The 23,360-nt window shown below is 39.9% G+C and overlaps 1 protein-coding gene across 2 annotated transcripts in view; it reads left to right on the top strand.

Annotated features, from left to right (window-relative positions):
- The window catches only part of glt1d1 (glycosyltransferase 1 domain containing 1), a 98,516-nt gene extending 89,034 nt beyond the window's left edge, over positions 1–9,482 (top strand). The window contains exons 11-12 of one of the 2 annotated variants that reach the window (XM_060843669.1): positions 5,514–5,688; positions 8,853–9,482. In XM_060843669.1, the coding sequence (XP_060699652.1) occupies positions 5,514–5,660 (147 nt within the window). In that variant the 3' untranslated portion in view covers positions 5,661–5,688; positions 8,853–9,482. The remainder of the gene's footprint in view (positions 1–5,513; positions 5,689–8,852) is intronic. The other variant, XM_060843668.1, reaches the window with a different exon arrangement.
- The last annotated feature ends 13,878 nt before the right edge of the window (positions 9,483–23,360 follow it).

Raw genomic sequence — 23,360 nt, 5'->3', positions numbered from 1 at the left:
ATAAAATAAATTGTAAGGTGTTCCATGCAGAATTGGCCCTGACTGGCAGGATCAAGTGGATGTCTGAGGCACCAGCAATGAAATAACACAGTCTCACCCCTAAAGTGGTCATGAGCTGTGGACAGCATGATTGCAGGATCTCACCAGAGTAGATGAACTTTCAAAATGTTGCATTATTTTGGGAAGAACAACCAGGAACTGAATGCTTTTATTTAAAACATAGTGCAACAAAAAATGCCAGGTGCTTGAACAGGCAATGTTTGCATAAAATGTGTAAACCCATAGCTGGAATTATTTATTTATAATACAGAGCTTAATCTGCAATATTTCAAACAAAGCAACACATTGAAGAGTTGAGATAATTATCATGAACTATGAAAGCTAAGCTTCAGAAACCGCCATTAAATATCACTACACTACAAAATTAATTATGCAGCTGAGAATGGGGATCAAACTATTGTACAGAATTGGAATATTTTTCTTACTCATTCATAGGATGTGGACATTACTGTAAAAAGTGAGGTCTGCAGATGCTGGAGATCAGAGCTGAAAATGTGTTGCTGGTTAAAGCGCAGCAGGTCAGGTAGCATCCAAGGAACAGGAAATTCGACGTTTCGGGCACAAGCCTGATGAAGGCATAACCAGCAGCACATTTTCAGCTGTGGACATTACTGGTAAGCCCAGCATTTATTGGCCATCTCTAATGAATTAAGAGTTAGAGTTTGGTCTGGAGTCTTTATGTAGGTCATACAAGATGTGGATGACAGATTTCCTTCCAAAGGCTATTATTGAAATGGTTTTGTTTTTCAATAATGTCATGGTTACCATCACTGAGGCTAGATTTCAATTCCATGTTTTGTTAATTATATTTAAATTCCACCAGCTGACATGATAGAATTGGAGCCCATATCCTCAGAACATTAACTTGGACTACTGGATTACAATACCCCAATGCCACTTCCCCCCTAAATTGCACTGGTGGGGATGAGATTTAACAAAGGTTTTAAACATTGTGAAGAACTTTGATAAAGTGCAAAGAGAAAGCTTCTTTCATCTAATTGGGTATCAGCAACAATAGATCTTCAATGTAGAACTGTAAGAAAGCAAATGCTGTTAGAGAAAATCCTTTAAGCAGGATTAATGGATGATGGAATGTATTACCAAAAGGAACACTTAAGGCTGTAGCCATAACATCTTATGGAAAGAGTGGATAAATGTTTAAAAGAGTGAAAGATGCAAGGTGTGGAGCGAATGAACAGAGAGATTCATTTTGGATTACTGTACTCAAGCAAGGAGTTGTTTCAAATCCAAGTTAAATGACTGCCTTTACTACCACGAACCTCGAGTACTGTTTGTTAATTTAAGAAATCTTATGCTTACAAACCAGAAAAATATTCAGATTTGTAAACTGTATGAATCTTCTTATCATTTGCAGATACACATTGTGTATATTTCTATTATCTATCATATGTAATCAGTATTAAGATGATAACTTTATTTGGCTAAAATATGTTCACTCAATAAATTTGAAAGCTGAAAATAGTATGCATTATATTTTTGGCTTATTTTGTAGCTATTCCAATTAATTGGAATATTGTTGAATTCAACTGTTTTGTTGAATTTTACTAGCACTTCAGTTTACCTTCTTCATTTATACTGCAAGAGATTAGAATGAAAGTGAAGTGAACTTTCTTTTTAATCCTGTAAACTTCATGTCACTGTAACGATAGGAATTTATAAATATAATGCAAATTTTGTGAAAAGATGCATTATAAAATCCAGCCCAATCCCTAAAAAATCTTCTGGATTTCAGGCATAAAATTGTTTTAAAATTATATAACTCTGCCATCTAGTGATTATATGGTGTAGTCATAGTAATTCTTCATACTATCTGAGGATGATTAAATTACAATCATCTGTATATTTCGTTTTTATTATGTTTTTAGAAATTACATGGTGCGTTTATAAATGTTTTGTGATTTGCCTGATAGTTGGATTTGCTTTTTTTTCCTGGGATCTTGTATCATTTTGGTCAATGGATTTGGAGGTCTTCCATTTTCTTAAAAAGCATCTGGTTTTAATACATTTCTGCAAACTCAGCAGATTAAATAATCAGCCCTATTTTCAGCAAATGGCCATAATTATTTAATACATATTTTGCTAGTTATAGTACCTGCTGCTTTTGTTTAACTGATAACATTTCAGGAGGTCTAGTATCTAGACCTCTAGTATCTTATGAATAATGCGATGGCAGATCCCTTAGCAATCCATCAAAAGTCTAGTCTATCGCACTCAGTTCTATAGTGTTTATAATAAGGTCAGCCAGGTGGCCATCATAGAATATGCATTCCCTGATTAGGGCTGTTAGTTTGGTCCATTGAGGGAGTCCCGCCTGGCAGGCAAGAACAGGAATGTCAAACATCCCATTCACTCTGAGTGCTCGTTCTAAGGGAACTTTTCAGTATCAAGGATTCTCCACGTGTAAATAAAGGGTGACTTGGTGACAGGATACCAGCCTCTGTGGAGTTACCTCAAGTTCTGCTGTGTATCACATTTTCTGGAACACACTCACCATCATGGCTTGACAATAACACAATCCTCCACCGTCATTTCTGCAGTTCCCCAAGGACATATACTTGGCCCTCTTTTCCTCACACAGTCCAAAGATGTGCAAGTCAGGTGAACTGGCCATGCTAAATTGCCCATAGTGTTAGGTAGGGGGTAAGTGTGGGGGTATGGGTGGGTTGCGCTTCGGCGGGTCGGTGTGGACTTGTTGGGCCGAAGGGCCTGTTTCCACACTGTAAGTAATCTAATCTAATCTTTTCTGCATGTGTGTGCTGCCCTATGACGCTTTTCTACCATATGACATTTTAAAGTAAGGAAACTTTGATAAACCATAGATGTGGAGAAATTTGTTACCAGGAAATTAAAAGACAGTTTCAGAGCCATCCTTTGATTGTTTAATCATTCTCTGTAAAGTTGATCTGAAAGAGCAATGCAGGTGGTACAGGGTACAGTACTGGTATGTCTGTTATCGGCCATGGACTATGTAAGCCATTTTTTATCTTCCTTTGCATAACAAATAGAAAAAAACACAAACTTTGGGCAACTAATCTTTCGAAACCTATACAATACAGTACCATTCTTCAAAGTAGTATTAAGTAGAATCTTTGAAAGAAAAAAAGCTGGTGTAAATATTATTATCGTTTCATTTTGAGTGGATTACATAGATTTAATGAAAACAGTCCGTATTGAATAGTACTTACTTTTAGCTGGAAATACACAAGGTCCATTAGATTTGATTACACATGTAAGTATATTTTCAATAAAATCCATCTATTTTTCATGTGACCATTCCAGTATTATTGGTAATAGAGTAGACGTCATTGCTACTTAAAAAGTAGCAAGTGCTTGCAGCAGAGAAGAAAGCTTTGATAGTCTTCTGTTATTGAAAAGCATATGGCTATGACAGGCACAGTTTATCAATTAAACAAAAAATTGCAAATGAGGAAGAAAAATAAAAGGCTGAAAATACACACCCGTCATCAGCATCTGTAAAGAGAAAGGCAAATTATAATAGCTGGATAGTGTACCCTGATAAAGTATATTTTCTGAAAATATCATCCTCAGTATTTTTCCTCATTATACATCCTGACTGTGTATGTTAATTATGTCCTATTATTTACATTCTGCAGTAAAATATTTTCATTAATATGCCCGTAACTACCTTGTGTATTTTCGGTGTGTGCTTCTAGTGTGTTTATACCGAAATTAATGGAGTTCATACAAAGTAAAAGAGGTACATCGCATCCTTCATACATCACACTATCCAGTAATTCAGTAAAGCATCGTATTGTATTGCAGTATATAGCTGTAAATGTGTCAATTCAAAAAATATTTAGAAAGACTGATCAAGTGGAGAACTTGTAGTACACTATTCACTCTTTATGTTTAATGACTGTGAATATTTCTCGATTCTCATAGAGTTAAAAACCCAACTGATTCTTGATTATTTTGATGCTTTCATTTATAATTAGTACAAATTTTGCCTTGAGCTTACAGTTTTCCTCTAAAGATTTACTCCCTTTATTATATTTAAGTAATAGCACTGATGTTGAAAGATTAGGAGAAATGAAGGAAATCTCATTCTTCACTTGCAATTATAATTTCTATAATTTTGATCAATTTTCAGGGTAAGCAAATGATAAGCAACAACCTAGCCAATAATCTTAAATCAGTAAACTGTAGATCTTGAAAGGAAATAGTGTGATAAACATGTGTAGTTTTATTTATATATATTATATGCACATGTTTGGAGTTTGGATTTCAAAATAGTGACATGTGAGTATTGGTTACTTTTTGAAGTGTTTTCTTTGAAAACAAAGATCAGATGCATTCTGATATAGTGACCTAATCTAGCATTGTTCAGAAAGCAAGTGGCTGTAGACTCCTGTGGTATATTAACAGAAACTTATTTATACTGTCTAGTTTATGGGAGTGAACAAATATTGAAGCCTACATGCTTTTTGTTTACAGTTCAGAATAACCAAGAATTGATTTTAGTTCAAAAAGACAGAGATGGAACATTTTTAGGGCAGACTGGAGGAGACCTGACTGAAGTCTGAAGCAAGGTTAATTTCCTCTCCTTAAAGGAATATAGGACAATTCAGGGAAAATAAGTCACTTCAATAGAGGCGTAGTCTGTGGAACTTCCAAATCAGGAAAGTTTGGTTTGAAATCTGTAGGTTCTTTAAATTGAGAAAACTTAGGCACTTTGCTGTGGTAAAATTAATGGTGGCAGATTTGGAAAAGACTCATCGAATTGTCACATAGTCACAGCAAGGAAACTGTCAGGCGTCAGTTAAGTATAACTCTAGGGAGTTAAGAGGTGGAGTGTAATTTCTCTGGATTTGAACAGCAAATTGTTTGATAATTTGTTATGCTTTCTGTATTAAGATCTTACTTTTTTCTATTTTCGGTACCTTTACCTTCTGATCCCCTTTGTGTAATAAAGTTTTGTTCAGTTGGTACAGAAACATTGCTGCTTTTTATGACTCTGTTTCAATGACTCACCAACATTTAATTACTTTTTTAAATGATTTATCAAGCTAGATTTCATTATGGGATCTGACTTGTCCAGCAGTATAGGCAAAAATGAGGACTGCAGATGCTGGAGACTGGAGTCAAGATCAGAGTGGTGCTGGAAATGCGTAACAGGTCAGGCAGCATCTGAGGAACAGGAAAATCGGTTTTCGTGTTCCTTGGATGCTGCCTGACCTGTTGTGCATTTCCTGCACCACTCTAATTTTGTATCCAGTAGTATAACAGGCTGGAATCATAAAAATAGAAATCTGCTTGAAAAATTGTTCAATTTTTGAATGCATCAAGAAATGCTTCACCACACCATTTTTTTTTGTTAAGCAAACATTGTTACCAGGTATATTTTAATAAGCTCTGTTTATGAATTGTGTTGTGAATGAAATTCTAATCTTATTGTATTTTTTTTCTTTTAGGAATTCATTGAATTATCAAAAAGATTGATGATTGATACTTCTTTGAAGGAAAATATTGTGGCTAAAGCCAAAGAATATGTAGAGAAATTCCATTCCTGGGAGACAGAAAAGGAGACTTATCAGAAGCTCATTGAAAACCTGCTTTAAATAGTCATCAGTCAAGTTTGGATCTTGGGTATAATTAATTAGAACATAGATTTTTAAAATAAAATTGTGTTTTTAAATTAAGGTTATGGGGATTGAGAGTGGCTTTTAAAAGGGAATATAAAACCATTTGCTGTGTATTAACCATCAGTTAGGTCATATTTTGATTAAGCTTTAACTTGTGTGACCTGCTGGTGTTAAATTGTCTGCCAGTGCCTTTTTTTCTTGTTTCTGTAATTCCTGACTTTAAATGAATTCATGTCAGTGGAATATTTTTTGTATGAAGCACACATCAAGAAAGGCTCAACTTGCTGGTGCTTTCTTTAACAGTACTTTATTTTCCAGTTGTCTACACAGTTCTGTGATTTCCTCAACTAACAATTGCAAGCATTTTTGTACTTTTAAAGTCCACTATTAGTGGTATTACTCTCTAGCTGGACAATTAATTCCTATTTGCACAGTTTAATGAGAGGGAGGAAGAAAGAAAAACCATTGTTTTTAAGTTCAATTTTAAACATTTCTATGTAGACTTAATGAAGGCAATCCTACTATGAGAGGACAGCATGAAATTCTGCATCACTGTTGATCAAATCAAAACAATTAGAACAATTAGATTAAAACAAGATGTTAATTGAGCTACTGAATGGCATATCACTACTAATTATAATGTTGCATTATTTGGCAGTAGTCTTCTAATAATGAAGTTTATCCTTTAAACCCTTTATTTTCTGACGGTAAATCTCGTTCTTGTTTGTGTTAATGAATTTAGATTTAGTACCATTATGAAAACTACCTTAACATTTGGAAATAGCAAAAAGACTAAATGCAAACAGGAAACACTGTAAACCAACTGGTCAGATAGGATTTTTAAAGAGAAACAGCTAGGCTTAAGAGTGGTTTTACCCATAATAATGACATTTTATCCACTTAATAATGGCTGACTGAACTGGAGATTGAATGTTTGGTTCAGTATTTGCAACTGTTTGGTGACCAAAGTGCCCGCTTGAGGGCTTTTATTGACATCTATGAATTTTCCCTTACTCATCCTTCCTTAACAGTTCACATTTATTCTGACAACTGCACAAATACAATATTTATATTCAATATTATGTTGTTATTGTGAATGTTACTTGGACTGAGTCATTCAGCCATGACATCTGACTTCCCACAGTTTCGGCATTGCTATAGTAAAGAAAATCATCAAAGTTGGTTTTGAGCATGCCTGATCTCTTTTAAAATGAGAGTAAACTCTCAAAAACTTATTTAAACACAACTTTATCAAATGAAGTTTAGCCCCTTTTACTAGTTTCATTCATTCAGTTGTAGATTTGCAATAATGTAATTCCTAACCATCTGGTATTTCAATGCTCAGAAGTTAACATATTGCACTGAAAAGAAACGTTTTCAGCTTTAGCCCAGTTCTAGCAGCAAAATTAGAGTTGCTCTGGCACAGATCTACAAAGTTAAACTTGATGTATTGGAGGTAGATGTTGGTGTAGGAGTACATACAGTCATAGAGATGTACAGCATGGAAGCAGACCCTTCGGTCCAACCCGTCCATGCCGACCAGATATCCCAACCCAATCTAGTCCCACCTGCCAGCATCCGGCCCTTTTCCCTCCAAACCCTTCCTATTCATATGCCCATCCAAATGCCTTTTAAATGTTGCAGTCGTACCAGCCTCCACCACTTCCTCTGCCAGCTCATTCCATATACGTACCACCAACTGTGTGAAAACGTTGCTCCTTAGGTCTCTCTTATATCTTTCCCGTCTCACCCTAAACCTAAGCCCTCTAGTTCTGGACTCCCCGACCCCAGGGAAAAGACTTTGACTATTTATTCTATCCATGCCCCTCATAATTTTGTAAACATCTAAATCTGGAAGCATATGAGGAGAAGGAGAGTCGACATTTCAGGCATAAGCTCTTTATCAGGAATGTGGGGTGGTGGAGGGGACCTGAGAGATAAATGGGGTGGGGGTAGGACCAGGGTGGAGCCAGGGTGGGGGAAAGTAGATGAGAAGGCAATTGGTGGATGCAGGTGAGGGGTTATTATAAGACCATAAGACATAGGAGTGGAAGTAAGGCCATTCGGCCCATCAAGTCCACTCGGCCCATCAAGTCCACTCCGCCATTCAATCATGGCTGATGGGCATTTCAACTCAACTTACCCGCATTCTCCCCGTAGCCCTTAATTCTTCGTGGCATCAAGAATCTATCAATATCGGCCTTGAAGGCATTTAGCATCCCGGCCTCCACTGCGCTCTGCGGCAATGAATTCCACAGGCCCACCACTCTCTGGCTGAAGAAATGTCTCTGCATAAATTAGTTCTGGGAGATAGGTCAGTGGGGCAGATGGAGTGAATAGGTGGGAAGGAAGATGGACAGGTGGGGACAGTTCAAGAAGGCAGTGATGAGTTGAAGGGTTGGATCAGAATGGGAGGTTGGGAGAGGAGAAATTTGGAAACTAGTGAAGTCGACATTTTGCCATGTGGTTGAAGGGTCCCAAGGCAGAAGATAAGGCATTCTTCCTCCAGTCGTCGGGTGGCTTGGATTTAGTGGAGGAGGCACCTGCCCATCTTCCTTCTCACCTATCCACTCCACCGTCCCCACCGACCTATCACAATCTGCTTTCCCAGATACCTCCGCAACCCTCCCAAAGCCCCACCCCCATTCTCCTATTTATCTCTCAGCCTCCTTCCCCCTCACATTCCTGATGAAGGGCTTATGCCCAAAATGTCAATGCTCCTACTGCCTGGAGCTGCCTTGGATGCTGCCTGACCTGCTGGACTTTTCCAACACCACACTTTTTGACTCTGACTCTCCAGTATTTGCAGTCCTCACTTCCTCTGATACAAATGTGGACACTCAGTACTGGCATAGGCAGTTGAAAACCAAATTATGTGAAATCGTGTGGGCTGTGGCTTTTACATTCAAAGTGTAGGATACACTTTAATTCTTCTTTTATTGAGGTCACTTTTTCAGCCTTTTTCCTTTATGTTGATTTTTATTCTCAAAAAACTACAATGATTTTCCCAGCAATTTGTTGATACCATTGCTAGTTCTGAAATGCTATTCTGCGTGATAGAATACTTGAATGGCAACACTTGATGTTTACGCCATTTTAATATAATTTGTAAACTGCTGTTTATTGAACACATCTCTTGATGTAGTCTCAATTTTATCTTCAATTTAGAATATCAGCATTCAGAAATTAGGCATTAACTACATCTTCTGGATTAGTGGTGCTGGAAGAGCACAGCAGTTCAGGCAGCATCCAAAGTGCAACGAAATCGACGTTTCGGACAAAAGCCCTTCGTCAGGAATAAACTACATCTGCAAGTTGAATATTAGAGGTTAACTTAAAATGTTTGACAAAATACAGAAATGATCCGATAAAATTACTATATGTATTGTAGAAAAAACTCTGCAATTGCTTTTTTTTTGCTCTCTGCATTAGTTGAAGAAAATGGTAATTTATTTTCTTTATTAAAGATTTAAAGTAAGCTTAGATTCTTTGATACACATTTTAGCAGAAGGCTTACCAGCCATTCTGATTAGTGTTGAGTGTTCATGTTCAGCAAAGTAATTTGAGAGACTGTAAAATTTTCATTTGCTAAGGATGGAATTGGGGGGGTGTAATGATGTAATGTGTACTGAACACGATAGTTTTCATGTACAAATTTGCACTTGGTTTTCAAGATAAGACAAAATAATGTGCTTTTATTTTTATATTGGAGTTGTAATTTTGAAATAAATATATTTTCTGTCTTTTAACTAAAAGCTTTGGAAATATTGTTCAATTAAAAATATTTGAACTTTGTGTTATTCCAGAGTCACTACTAGTTACTACTATGGCATAATAATGGCCAGTTTCTCTTTCAACGAAAGTAAACTCTTGACCAATGACTACCTTCTGTGTTGTATTATTTTATAATTGTGTGACTGAAGTTCAAACAAAACAGTCAATGATCTATTCTTGGGAGAAATTGAGAACTTGCCATTTATTCCCAGAATCCCATCAAAATGGTGTAGAAGAACCTCGATTATCCAAAGGACACGGGCAGGGAGCCAAGCATCGGGACCTTGTGATCTTGTTCGGACAATCTGAAATTCGGTTAATCGAATGCTGGATAATAGAGGGCCCTCTGTATTTCTTTCATAATGTTGTCAGTACATTAGTAACCCAGTTCCAAGAACAGCAAAATCCATGATATATGATATAAATTATGCCATCATAGTTTTGAACTCACACAAAGATTTCCTGCAGAGGTTATTAGAATATGTTACAAAGTTTGTAACGGCAATCTAAGGACCCCCATCTTTATCAATGAACTAGTTAAAAGATCAATATTGGCATGACTGGAGCCTTAGCATTCTGAACTTGATCACTTGTAAATCGTTTGAGGTATGGGAATATTCTGCTGCTGCATTCAATTTCCAGAATCATTCAGGATTTATTTTATAGTGATTTATTTATACGTTTTCCTTAATAATTTATCAAATAACTGTCAACTTAAAATATTTTCATTTTCATGCGTGTGAAAGCTTTTCAATGCTCTACACTAGAACAAAACATACACCAGACACAGCACAGAACAATCAAGAAGTAATTTGATTGTTTTATTTTTCTAAGCATTTATCCCAAAAAGGCAGAGTCAGAATCAGATTTTGTTTAATTGTAATTAAATTTTGGAACTCAAGAATATAAATATTTACTTAGTAAGTAAGTTGATCTTGTGTATTTTCCAAAAAGCAGAAGTTAATAGTGAATAGTGCTTACAGGATGGCTTTTTGGAACAGCTTGTCATGGAGCCCACAAGGGAGCAGGCTATTCTGGACCTGGTGCTTTGCAATGAACCAGACTCTATAAAAGATCTTAAAGTAAGGAAACCCTTAGGAAGTAGTGATCATAATATGGTAGAGTTCAGTCTGGAGTTTGAAAGAGAGAAGGCAAAATCGGATGTAATGGTGTTACAGTTAAGTAAAGGTAATTATGAGGGCATGAGAGAGGAACTGACAAAAATAGACTGGAAGCAGAGCATAGCGGGGAAGACAGTAGAGCAAAAATGGCAAGAATTTGTGGATATAATTGAGGACACTATACAGAGGTTCATCCCCAAGAAAAGAAAGATTATCCGAGGAGGGATTAGACAACCATGGCTGACAAAGGAAGTCAGGAAATGTATTAAAGAAAAAGAGAGATCCTATAAAGTGGCCAAGAACAGTGGGAAATCAGAAGATTGGGAAGGCTACAAAAACAAACAGAGGATAACAAAGAGAGTAATAAAAATGAGAGGATCAAATATGAAGGTAGGCTAGCCAGTAATATTAGAAATGATAGTAAAAGTTTCTTTCAGTCCATAAGAAACAAACGACAGGCAAAAGTAGACATTGGGCCACTTCAAACTGATGCAGGAAGCCTAGTGATGGGAGATAAGGAAATAGCAGGAGAACTTAACAAGTACATTGTGTCAGTTTTCACAGTGGAAGACATGAGTAATATCCCAACAATTAAAGGGAGTCAGGGGGCTGAGCTGAGTATGGTTGCCATTACAAAAGAGATAGTGCTAGAAAAGTTAAAAAGTCTTAAAATTGATAAATCTCCTGGCCCCTATGGGATACACCCTAGAGTTCTGAGAGAGGTGGCTGAGGAAATAGCGGAGACATTGGTTGAGATCTTTCAAGAGTCACTGGGGTCAGGAAAGGTCCCGGATGATTGGAAGATGGCTGTTGTAACCCCCTTGTTCAAGAAAGGATCAAGACAAAAGATGGAAAATTATAGGCCAATTAGCCTAACTTTGGCTGTTGGTAAAATTCTAGAATCCATCATTAAGATTGAGGTTTCTAAATTCTTAGAAGAGCAGAGTCTGATTAGAACAAGTCAACATGGATTTAGTAAGGGGAGGTCATGCCTGACAAACCTGTTGGAATTCTTTGAAGAGGTGACAAGTAGGTTAGACCAGGGAAACCCAGTGGATGTGGTCTATCTAGACTTTCAAAAGGCCTTTGATAAGGTGCCACACGGGAGGCTGCTGAGCAAGGTGAGGGCCCATGGTGTTCGAGGTGAGCTACTGGGATGGATTGAGGATTTGTCTATCTGACAGGAGGCAGAGAGTTGGGATAAAAGGTTCTTTTTCGGAATGGAAGCCGGTGACGAGCGGTGTCCCGCAGGGTTCAATGTTGGGGCCACAGCTGTTCGCATTATATATTAATGATTTGGATGAAGGAACTGGGGGCATTCTAGCGAAGTTTGCAGATGATACGAAGTTAGGTGGACAGGCAGGTAGTACTGAGGAAGTGGGGAGGCTACAGAAGGATCTAGACAGTTTGGGAGAGTGGTCCAGGAAATGGCTGATGGAGTTCAACATGAGCAAATGCGAGGTCTTGCACTTTGGCGAAAAGAATAAAAGCATAGACTACTTTCTAAATGGTGAGAAAATTAATAAAGCCAAAGTACAAAGGGATCTGGGAGTGCTAGTTGAGGATTCTCTAAAGGTAAACATGCAGGTTGAGTCCGTGATTAAGAAAGCGAATGCAACGTTGTCACTTATCTCAAGAGGGTTGGAATATAAAAACAGAGATGTGCTACTGAGACTTTATAAAGCTCTGGTTAGGCCCCATTTGGAGTACTGTGTCCAGTTTTGGTCCCCATACCTCAGGAAGGACATACTGGCACTGGAACGTGTCCAGCGGAGATTCACACGGATGATCCCTGGAATGGTAGGTCTAACATGAGGAACGGCTAAGGATCCTGGGATTGTATTCATTGGAGTTTAGAAGATTAGAAATGCGGAGACATTTCTTCAGCCAGAGGGTGGTGGGCCTGTGGAATTCATTGCCACGGACTGCAGTGGAGGCCGGGACGCTAAATGTCTTCAAGGCAGAGATTGATAGATTCTTGTTGTCTCAAAGACTTAAGGGCTACGGGGAGAATGCTGGTAAGTGGAGTTGAAATGCCCATCAGCCATGATTGAATGGCAGAGTGGACTCGATGGGCCGAATGGCCGTCTACTCCTATGTCTTATGGTCTTATGAATACTATAGTAACATGTCAACATCAAAAATAAGTTTTAGTTGGAATGCACACCTTTTTCTTTCTTCAAGTTACATTTACCTTCATGAAATATTTGGAAAGTCCAGTATGATGAACACAGCTTGAATGGTTTGATCACCAGACCAAAAGCAAAACTATTTCAAAAATTATTGGTTATTAGTGTAAGAATGTGTCAATTTGGCATATCCAGCAGGTATGATTCTAGATCCACTCTGTTAGAATATTTACTGTAGTATTCAGCAAAGAAGTGGAATATTATGAGGTTTCAAAACCTAAAAAGAATGTGCATACATTGGAGATAATATCCTGAATGAGGTTGAGGAAAATAAGCACTCAATTGGTCAGTTGCAAAGCTGGAAAATATAATATTTGAAAACTATTCTTAATATAGGCAATGTAATTACTTATTTGTAAAAACACCAACAGTACTACAACTAAGTATGCCATTCTGAATACTGATTGCCAGATAATATAACTTCTACTACAAAGGGATGTTGAACTATACTATAGTGAATTCATAACCATTTGTTATGCTGCTGTTACTGCTTGTTAAAATATGTCATTCTTGTCTTATACTCACATATCAGCCAAGATTTCCCCATTTTGCAGCAAAAGTGCAGGGGCAGGTGTGTTCAGTACCGACTGGCTCTCCATCCCCACCAATGACAAACCTTGCCAGATTGAGCTCCAAACAGTTTAAGAGCTGACTAAGCTTTTCGGTGAATCACAGGCTCTGATGTTAAAGTCCTGCCTTGCCACCTGCTGCTAGCCAATCAAAGGCCAACAATGTCAGGGTTCTTGAGATCTTATGGAGGGCTTAGATTTCAGGGGATCCAATGGCAAGAAAGTAAGACTTTTTGTTTTGCTTCTCTAAGGGTTGGTATGAGGAGAGTCAGGAAGTCAGAGATAAGAATGTGGATTGGCTTTCGGCAGCTACCCACTTTTCCCTATCCCTGATTCGGCCAAATGGAGACCCCACTGCCAGTAAGTAAGTCACTCTGGTTTCCAGTCAGGAAACTAGCCACTTTCCTCACCTTTTGGGAAGGTAGGTAATTGGACTGATGGTAACTTAATGCAGTTAAGTGGATGTTAATTAACAATTCAAGAGAATTAATTGCTGGCAAGTCAGGAGATCCCTGATGGAGCTTGTTGCCCAGCACTTAATTGCTGAGAAGGCAAAAAGGGGAGGTATCTCTCCAGAGCCAATTGTGCCCATTCACTGAACCCAGTCTACAACTACTTTATGATATCTGTCATCCAACTATACCTGGGAAGGGTCGTAAAACTTGAAACATTGTCTCTGCTGAGTTTCTCCAGCAATTTCTGGTTTTGTTTCAACTCTTCATTGTAGGGTTCTAGTATTCAGTCAGTTTTTTTTTTAACCTTTAGGTGGTTTGAATCATTCCTACACCCCTGGCTCTGGACACTGGACTTATTTATAATACACCGCTATTAGACACTACCTTACTAACCCACAGAAAGCAAGTGTTTAATTTTGCACTCTTAATCAGAATTCTTACCTGAAGATCCCAATGTACTGGCACACCAGACCTTCCCCTCCCTGCTCTCTATTTTGGAACTTTGGGATCTCAGGGTTTATGCTCACCACTCAGATCGTGGTTTTGATGTGCGACTGGCTGTTCTGGCTCGCTGTAGCAGGAGCCTAGCTGAGGACTTCAGACCACTTGGGTTTTTCCTTTTGGGTTGAGTTCACTGATGCAGTTAGGTGCGAATTGGATCTGTTGGGTAAGTACTTGGTTTTTCTCTACGTTTGTTGGTTTGGCTGTTATGCCTTGTGGCATCAGTAGAGGTATTGGGTTTTAGTTCTAATGGTTGTGGTTGGTTTTTGAGATTCTTGCCAGCAGTGTTCTTGGTTCAGGATGCACCATGTTTGGAAGTTTTTGTTCAGATTCTCAGTTGGTTTCCCCCTCTTGGATGTCTTTTGTTCTGATGAGGTCCTTGGTTTGTCTTCTCTGTTCTAGGTTTAGGCGCTGCTGTCAGAGGAAGCTGTTTGTGCAGAAGTTTGTTTGTTGAAGAAAGGTCACAGTGAGGTGAGATCCGGCTGGCTGCTATATCTTGATCATCGTAGAATCCCCACAGTGTGGAAACAGGCCATTTGACACAAGTCTACACCAACCCTCTGAAGAGTATCCCACCAGACCCATTCTCCTACCCTATTACTTTATATTTCCTCTGACTAATGAACCTAACCTACATATCCCTGAACACTAAGGGCAATTTAGCATAGCCTAACCTGCACATCTTCGGACTGCAGGAAGGAACTGGAGTACCCAGAGGAAACCCACGCAGACATGGGGAGAATATGTAAATTCCACACACACAGTCACCCAAGGCTGGAATCTAACCGCTGAGCCACTGTGCCAACACACATACTGATGTTCTCTTCTGAAGTTAATTGGCTTTCTGATGGTTAGATTATATGCGAATGGGTTTTGATCAAGGCTGAATGTCTAGTATCTAATAGACCACATCTCATAGACATTGCGTAACCCAAGGTATAAATGCTGGCTCGGGCTAGGGTCTGTTAGTTTCGGTCGATTGTCCTTTTAGAGAGGAGCTGTAATTTGGGATTGCAGGCTGAACAATAGTTCCAGATAGCAATCTCCGTTCTGTTGGCTGTCTTGTATCTTTCCCGCTGAACTCAGTCCAGCTGCCCTTCTCATTTAAAAATTTTTGCAAGTCCTGATCTCTGCCCAAAATCCAGGGTTTTGTCCATATGTTTTAGTACTGGGAATTTTTGTTCAACCTTACATCATTTTGCCTTCTAGAAGCAAATATGTAGCTTTTAGACTCTGATCAAACATCTAGAATTCTGTGTCATTTCTTTCAAGGTCTTTGTGCTCTTGCTATTTTAAGTACCCCTTGTCATTATCATAGAATCCCTACAGAACGGAAACAGGTCCTTTAGCCCAACAAGTCCACACCAACCCCCTGAAGTGTAATCCACCCAGACCCATTCCCCCTACCCTATATTTACCCCCGATAAATGCATTTAACCCACACATCGCTGAAGACTATGGACAATTTAGCATGGCCAATTCACCTAACCTGCATATCCTTGGAGTGTGGGAGGGCACCCATGCAGACATGGGGAGAATGTGCAAACTCCACACAAATAGTCGGCTGAGGTTGGAATTGAACCTGGGTCCCTGGTGCTGTGAGACAACAATGCTAACCACTGAGCCACCGCACATGGTCTGTAAATGGAATTTTTAGTATCTTCCACCTTTGGCCTCTATTTTCATCCACGGATCTTTAATTACTGTCCAAGTTTTGAGTAATGCACGAAGGTGAAGAGATGGTAGCATCTTATGACTTCTGTATTAAAAACTTGTGTTGTCTTACATGATAAAATAGAGTTTCACAGTGAAGAGAAAATATAGTAAATCGACTTTCTTTTAACTGTAGACATGTTTGTGTTGTACTAATACTGTAGAATAAGGTACATTAATTGCAGTATTACCAGTTGGATAGCTGAAAGTTGCAGTTCAGCATGGATGTTTTCACACAGTTTTCCAAACAAGTATACTTTCATGTAACTAAGGTTCTATACCTTTGGGGAGTAGCTCACAAGAAAAGCAAGTTGTCTGATTACATTGAGGTTTGCTTTGCCTCAATAGATTTGGCACATCTGGAGCTAATGGTGCTCTTTGCACAGTTGGCAGACCTGGTACTCTTTGAGCAGCTGGCACCTTAATTAGAGCTGACGAAGCTGGCGTTGTTGAATTTGCATAGTGCCAGAAAATGTTGACATTTTTTGGTTAATAGGCTGTTTTTCACGAAGGGATTTGATGAATATGTTTTACGAGGGAAATGTAATTGTGAAATATAAACACTGCCATCCATGGCACATCAAGAACCAACTGTGACAATTCAGAGTGAGACAAGGGGAAAAAAGATTGAACGCCAACAATAAGAAAAGGCCACAGCACTTGGGGGTAAAGTGGATCTAGCCATTAGCATTGCTGCAGAGTTTGAAAAATGACAGCACAACTTCTTTCTCAGAAGAATAGTACTAACTCGGTGATGAAAGAACTGTAAAATTGAGCATCATCTGAATTTATTATCAGAGACTTACTTAACAAAAATGAAGGTAACAGTCTACATAGCTACAGAAGTGAACAGTTCTTGCTTGGCTCACAATGAAACATGAGGTCTGCTATAAATGTCTTCCTGAATTTAGTGAATCTTAAAAGTGGTCTGAGAAATTAACTTTGGGAATTGTATAGGATTTCAATGTGCCCTTTCCCCACCTGTACAACGGTGTGACTAAGGGACATGATCTGAACTGGATATCCTTTTGTTAGGCAGCTGCAGACACAAAGTACGCCTGTGACGGTAGACAATGGGACAGACAGGTGAAAAAGAAACAGTTACATGACCCAGAAAGATCATAAGAGAGGGAGGTCCAGCAACAGGTTAGTGAATCCGATGGAGAGGAGCAGAAGAAGCAGTACCTGGAGGTGCTGAGGCAGCCACGGCTTGGGAGGAACCTTGAGCTGAGAAGGTGGAGGAAGGTCATTGACCCTGACAATGAGAGGGAGATGCAGCCAGAGAAGAAGCCTCCACCGACCTGTCAGAAGTTGGAGGTCATTTACATCTCAGGAGCTACAGCTGAGATTTGAGTGAAGGAACCCTGCAAGCAGTATTTTGGTATAGCTGAGAAACATTTGAGGCTTGAAACAAAACAAGATACAGTGCCAGTTTAATGAAGTTAGCTGTCTATGAATTTTGCCCAAGAGTAGATGTTGGAGTGCAGTCTCAGGGAAGAGATTTCTCCTTCAGAATGTAAACCATCGTTGAGGTAGTCCATGGTGGAGTGACTCGTGAAAGAGTTCTGAAGGTTGATCTCTGAGAGTGAAGAATGTGAATCGCCTTTAAAGGAGGCAAAGGGCTGAATTTTACCAAAAATCAGATAAGTGTCAATTATGGGGAACTTCATGGATGGTTTCTCTCCCTGAGCTCTAGCAAGTTATCTCAAGTTGTCCGCTGCTCACCTCATTATGAATGCTCCACACCTCGATGGCATCAAGCTTGTGTTCAGCTTCAGCAGATTTACTCATCTGGGCCTTTCTAGGACTCTTACCACTGGTGCCAACTTTAATGCCCAGGTGTGCACCAAGTCCAGCATTGTCAGCCAGGAATGGAGTCAGAAGTCATATGACATCAGGTTATAGTCCAACAGGCTTACTTGAAATCACAAGCTTTTGGAACTCTGCTCCTTCATCAGGTGTTGGACTATAACCTGGTGCTGTGTGACTTCTGACTTCGTCCACCCCAGTCCAACACTGACACCTCCCCATCATAGCCAGGAATGGGGACATAATAGGAGGGATGTAAAAACAAAGTTCCTGAGGGCTCATAGGTGACAAGGATAACACTTCATTAACAATTTGTATCTCACATTTATAAATATATTGCTACTTTACATTATCACCTGTCAGATAAACTGCCATTATAACAGCAGCTCCAAGATTGAAGCTGCAGAGACTACCCATCTTCATGCCATACCACGTTAGACTCCTGTTTGAGGGACGGTTAGTCTTTCCCAAATTCCAGTGTTCAATGTGTGAACATCACATGTTGGAAAGCCATCAGAATAGTTGCAAAGACTACCTACTACTGTATGATATAAAAATCAAAGAAAAAAGAAACAACCAAAAGCTGCATTTGCTTCTGGGAATAAATGGGCTGTTTGCCTTTTGTGCAACAACAACACAGGGAATGAACGAATGAATGATTTCACCCAACTGCAACCTACTGGAAGCAGGTACCAATTCAGTCCTGACTGTCCTGCAGCAGTTAACACTGTGTTACTCAATCAGGCTGAAGTGTTCTTCCTCCTGCTCAATGTCCTTATCTTCCTGATTGGAAAATTGCTCTATTTTTCCCAGCTCTTCAGAACCTCTCCCATTCCCTCTTCTTGCTCTTATAGTGCAGGGCAAAGCATGCAAACACTGTGACACACTCTGTCCGGACTGCACTGCAAGGCTACCTCTGGTCTAATCCAAACATTGGGGGAGCCTCCCTTTCAGTCGGCTAACGGTCATCTCGAGGATGGCTGTAGTCGAAGAATGCATTTTATCTACACTCAGACTTCAGGATTGAGTAATGCTGTCAGCAGCCACAGTTGGAGAGGATAGTCCTATTTTCCAAATGACCATCCCTGTAAGGCATTTGGATCTTGAAATGAAGCAGGATATTTTGTGTAGACTTCTACAACCAATGCTCACAGATATGTACATTGATGGAATGGAACCCTTTCTGATGATGAAGTTTGCTGCATTGTGAAATAGTGCTCTCAATGCAACATATGTATGGCCTATAGTGCCCTGCAGGAAGCCAGCTACTTGGCAAAGTCTATTGCCCAGGCTATAGTACTGACCTTGTCATGTGGAAATGAGATGAAGTAGTGTGATCTGTGCATCAGTGACAGTCTGGAGACATTTGTGAGTTGAGGATTGACAGATCCCACAAGGGTTCCCAATGGATCCTTGGAAGCAACTAGTTGTGTAAAGATTTAATACAGCTGTCACCTTGACAGGCAGCGAGATAGGGTGGGACCTAGGACCTTCAGGTCACAGGTCCTGCTGCAGCAGTCCGTATACTTCAGTGAAAATGTCCTTGGCCACCCTCTGTCTCTCCTTGCTCATCTGGAAGAAATGACACTGAGGGCAATAGGCCCTAGGCCTCCTTTATCTTCTGCACATCCTGAGGGGATCTTCAGCTGTGGCTTCTCCAGTGGACACTGTTGGGCAGCTGTTGGAGATTGGTATTGGTCCCAGGCTTGCAGGTATGTTTGTTCCTGCTCCATTTCTCTGCACCTTCATTGTACTGCAGCCAGGGTGATGATGACCCCTCCTGGGGCTGGATTTTTTGGTCATCATTCCAATGACCTATATCAGGAATATCAGAAACATGTTAGATCTTGAGTAATGTGAGCATGCAACATTCACCATCACTACCCAACATTATTCCCTGAGCCTCACGCCTATAGCTTAGTTATTGTACCTGTATTGAAGCCAAAGTGTCAGTGACTGTTGATGACTCTCCCAGCTCAGTGCACATGGTTACAGGTGAACATGGGTTACTGTCACCACCCAACCCTATATGTTCAGTTTCCCATTGTCTCGACTATAGCCCTGTCTGCTACCTGGCATGCTGCCTCGGAAATTGACTACCCCGCCACAGTAGTGGCTCCTGATAACTTCCCAGTGAACAGAGCCCCACTCCCCTAACCAACTTAGAATGACAAACTCCCAACTGATGAGACCTGCCTGACCTCTGTGCAGTTTCCTGGTTGCACTGAACCTGTGGACTGACCATGGCCCACTCTACTACACAACCCCTGACCCTGACCAACCCAAGCAGACATCTGAGTATCCAAGCCCTTGAACCGATATTGGTTTCTGCCCTGGACCTACTACGTTGAATCCCCTGACTGACAACAGTCTCCTTTGACTGAAGACTACTTGCCTTCCATATGGCTATTTGGTTGAAGCACATACATTGTATTTGCCACAGAAGCAGCTGGCACATGCTGCAGAGGTGAGATTGATGTAGCATTGTGCAGTGCAGCAACATTCCCTATGACTGATCACCGCTGGAAACTATGAAAAACTGCATCACTTTGTGTCTGCATTAAATGGCACAGCAAGGTGAGATGCACTGTGAGTCCATAAGTCCAAGTGAAGGCGAGACAATAGCTGTAAGTATCCAAGTAGGTGTGAAGGTAAATGAATGCTATGAGACCAAGCAAAGAACACTGAGGTGCATTCTGCTCCAATGCATGAGGTAGTTGTCCGTCCCTTTCAATGTACTCGCAACATGCAGCACTGACATGGAGGACTTTATTCTAAATAAGTCGGAGATATGCCATGATGAAGTGGTGGGGCTGGCATCTGTCCAATGCCAATTTCCACAGTCTGGGGTTCGAATAGATGCTGCATGGATATGTTGAGAAATGTTCTCCAAGATTGAGGCCTAGAGGAGCAACCAGGAGCCAGATGTACCAGGTGCCTGCTCTGACTTTTTGATTTGGTTTATTGTTGCCAATGTACTTACATACAGTGAGAAGTTCTGTGTGTAATACAGACAAGTCATAACATACAAGTACATACAGATCATAAAGTATTTAGACAAAGTGAGGCATACAAGGTTATGGCTGCACAGAAAGTGCACAAAAGCAAGATCAACATTAGATTTGAAAATCGAGACGTCCATTCAGCACTCTAATAACAATAGGGAAGAAGCTGTTCTTGAATCAGTTGGTGTTTAAATTTCCGTATCTTCTGCCTGACAGAAGAGGTTATAAGAGAGTATTACTGGGATGGGAGGGGTCCTTGATGATGTTGGCAGCTTTTCCACAGTAACAAGAAGTATATATGGAGTCCATGGATGGGATGGGACATTGGCTTACATGATGGTCTAGGCTGTGCACATAACTTTATGTAGTTTCTTATGGTCCTAAGCAGAGCAGTTGATGTACCAGAGCGGTTACCATCATGCACCCAATTCGAATGCTTTCTATGGTATACCTGTAAAAGTTGGTGAGGGTCCTTATGGACAAGTTAAATTTCTTAAGCTTCCTGAGGAAGAAGAGGAGTTGAGGTCCAGGATAGATTGATGGTGACCATCATTCCTAGGAACATGATGATGCTGAAGACCCTCTCCACCTCTGCTCCATTGTAGATAGAGGTGTGTTGTCCTCCTTCCTGCAGTCAATGATCAATTCTTTAGTTTTGCTGACATTGAGGGAGAGATTTCATATTTTGAATTGTCACCATATAGTTTCTCTCCACTACATGGGCAAGTATAAATAAATGGGAGAAGAATAGGTCATAGTGAGATGTAAAAGCATGCCAAGAGGCCTCTCACTCACTCCACTGAGATTAGATTAGATTCCCTACAGTGTAGAAACAGGTCCTTTGGCCCAACAAGTCCACACCAACCCTCTGAAGAGTAACCTATCCAAACTCATTTCCCACTAACTAATGCACCTGACACTAGGGACAATTTAGCATGGCCAATCCACCTAACCTACACATCTTTGGACTGTGGGAGGAAACTGGAGCACCTAGAGGAAACCTACGCAGACACTGGGAGAACGTGCAAACTCCACACAGACAGTCACCCAAGGCTGAATTGAACCCGGGTCCCTGGTGCTGTGAGGCTACAGTGCTAACCACTGAGCCACCGTGCCGCTCATAATTCTCTCACTGTTCAAATTTTTATGGAAATTCAAAATCTCATTTTTCTGATCTTGCCATATTTTCCCAACTGAACCCTGTTGCCTACTTTAAGTTTATTTGTTCAAAACTGTGGAATCTTGTGTTTTTTATTCTCTTGGTAAGTGCTAAACTTTGTCCGCTTTAAAGAAACTAACAGCCTAACAGTCCCCAACCAGACCATAACATACGTTTGTCAGCCTCATCAGGGATTGCAGCTGATAGGCTCAGCAAACATCTAATGACTTGAGGCTTGATGTGAATCAAGAAGCCTTTGTTCACATCTGTTGCAAATACTGCAGATGATTGCTGTGTTTAGTTTAACTTATTTGAGTTAACAGAACTTGGCTCTGCAATTCCACACTTACCCATCATCAGTCAATCATGTTAGTCAAACAGAATATCTCCCATGTCCACAGCCTAAGAAAAAATTGTGTTTCCTGCACACTCTTCTGTTCTTTTCTGAGACTCCAATTTGCTGCCTGACAGCCTCCTCTTTTATCTCTTCCTTGTATACCCTCAGTGGGGATTTTTTCAAGAATCAGCCAGGTGGTTTCTCTCTGCTAATATCAATGGAAAGCAAATTGAGCAGCTTCTATAATGAATGTCCCAGGGACTGGTGTTGAGATACCAACTGTGTCCAGTTTAACTGAGCAACCTACATTCAGAGCCATAATACGAACTTGTTATATTTGCAGACAATATCAATCTCCAGGAGACAATCAAGTGTGAAGATACAGCCAAGGATGACCCAAACTGAGCTAGATAAATCAGGAAATGGAAAGACTGGTTGTATAGAATGAAATGAAAATTGATAATTCATAATGTTGAAAGTGATTCTGGGGAGCATGCAATATACTACAAGGTTGAAATTGAAAACAATATGGATGTAGAAGTCTTGGGATGTTGAGTATTCAACTTGTTTCTCAAGTATAACGTTTTCATGCTAGATCAGATGCTTCACTGAAAATAGGACATTTTCCAAAGTTCTAGCCGCACATTAGGTTTATAAAAACTTTAAAAACAATTTTCTCATACCCAAATTAATTACAGGAAACCAATTTAAGATTATCTTAATGAGGGAATCTATTGAGGAGTAAAAAGCAGTAAGGAATTTGGAAGAAGCCAGAAGGAAATATTCAGGGAATCATGTGATGGAATGGAGTAGGTAAGGGATCTGTCACTATATCAGGAAGAATGACTTGAACATTTCAGGTATGGCCAATATGGATCATAAATGAGGTTCTAGATTAATGGCTACAAACAAACAGTTGAGAAAAGTCAAGGCTGAAAAGCACTGACAAAGCAGAATGAAGCTTTAAAATGAGCAGGTAAGCGTAGTGGTTGGAACAATGTCAGCCAGGTGGATTTCATAGAACCAGTTCCCTGATTGGTGGTG

The sequence above is a fragment of the Hemiscyllium ocellatum genome, chromosome 24, assembly GCF_020745735.1.
Source record: "Hemiscyllium ocellatum isolate sHemOce1 chromosome 24, sHemOce1.pat.X.cur, whole genome shotgun sequence".
Lineage (NCBI taxonomy): Eukaryota > Metazoa > Chordata > Chondrichthyes > Orectolobiformes > Hemiscylliidae > Hemiscyllium > Hemiscyllium ocellatum.
Note: the sequence above shows the minus strand (reverse complement) of the source record. Positions and strands in the feature narration are given on the sequence as shown.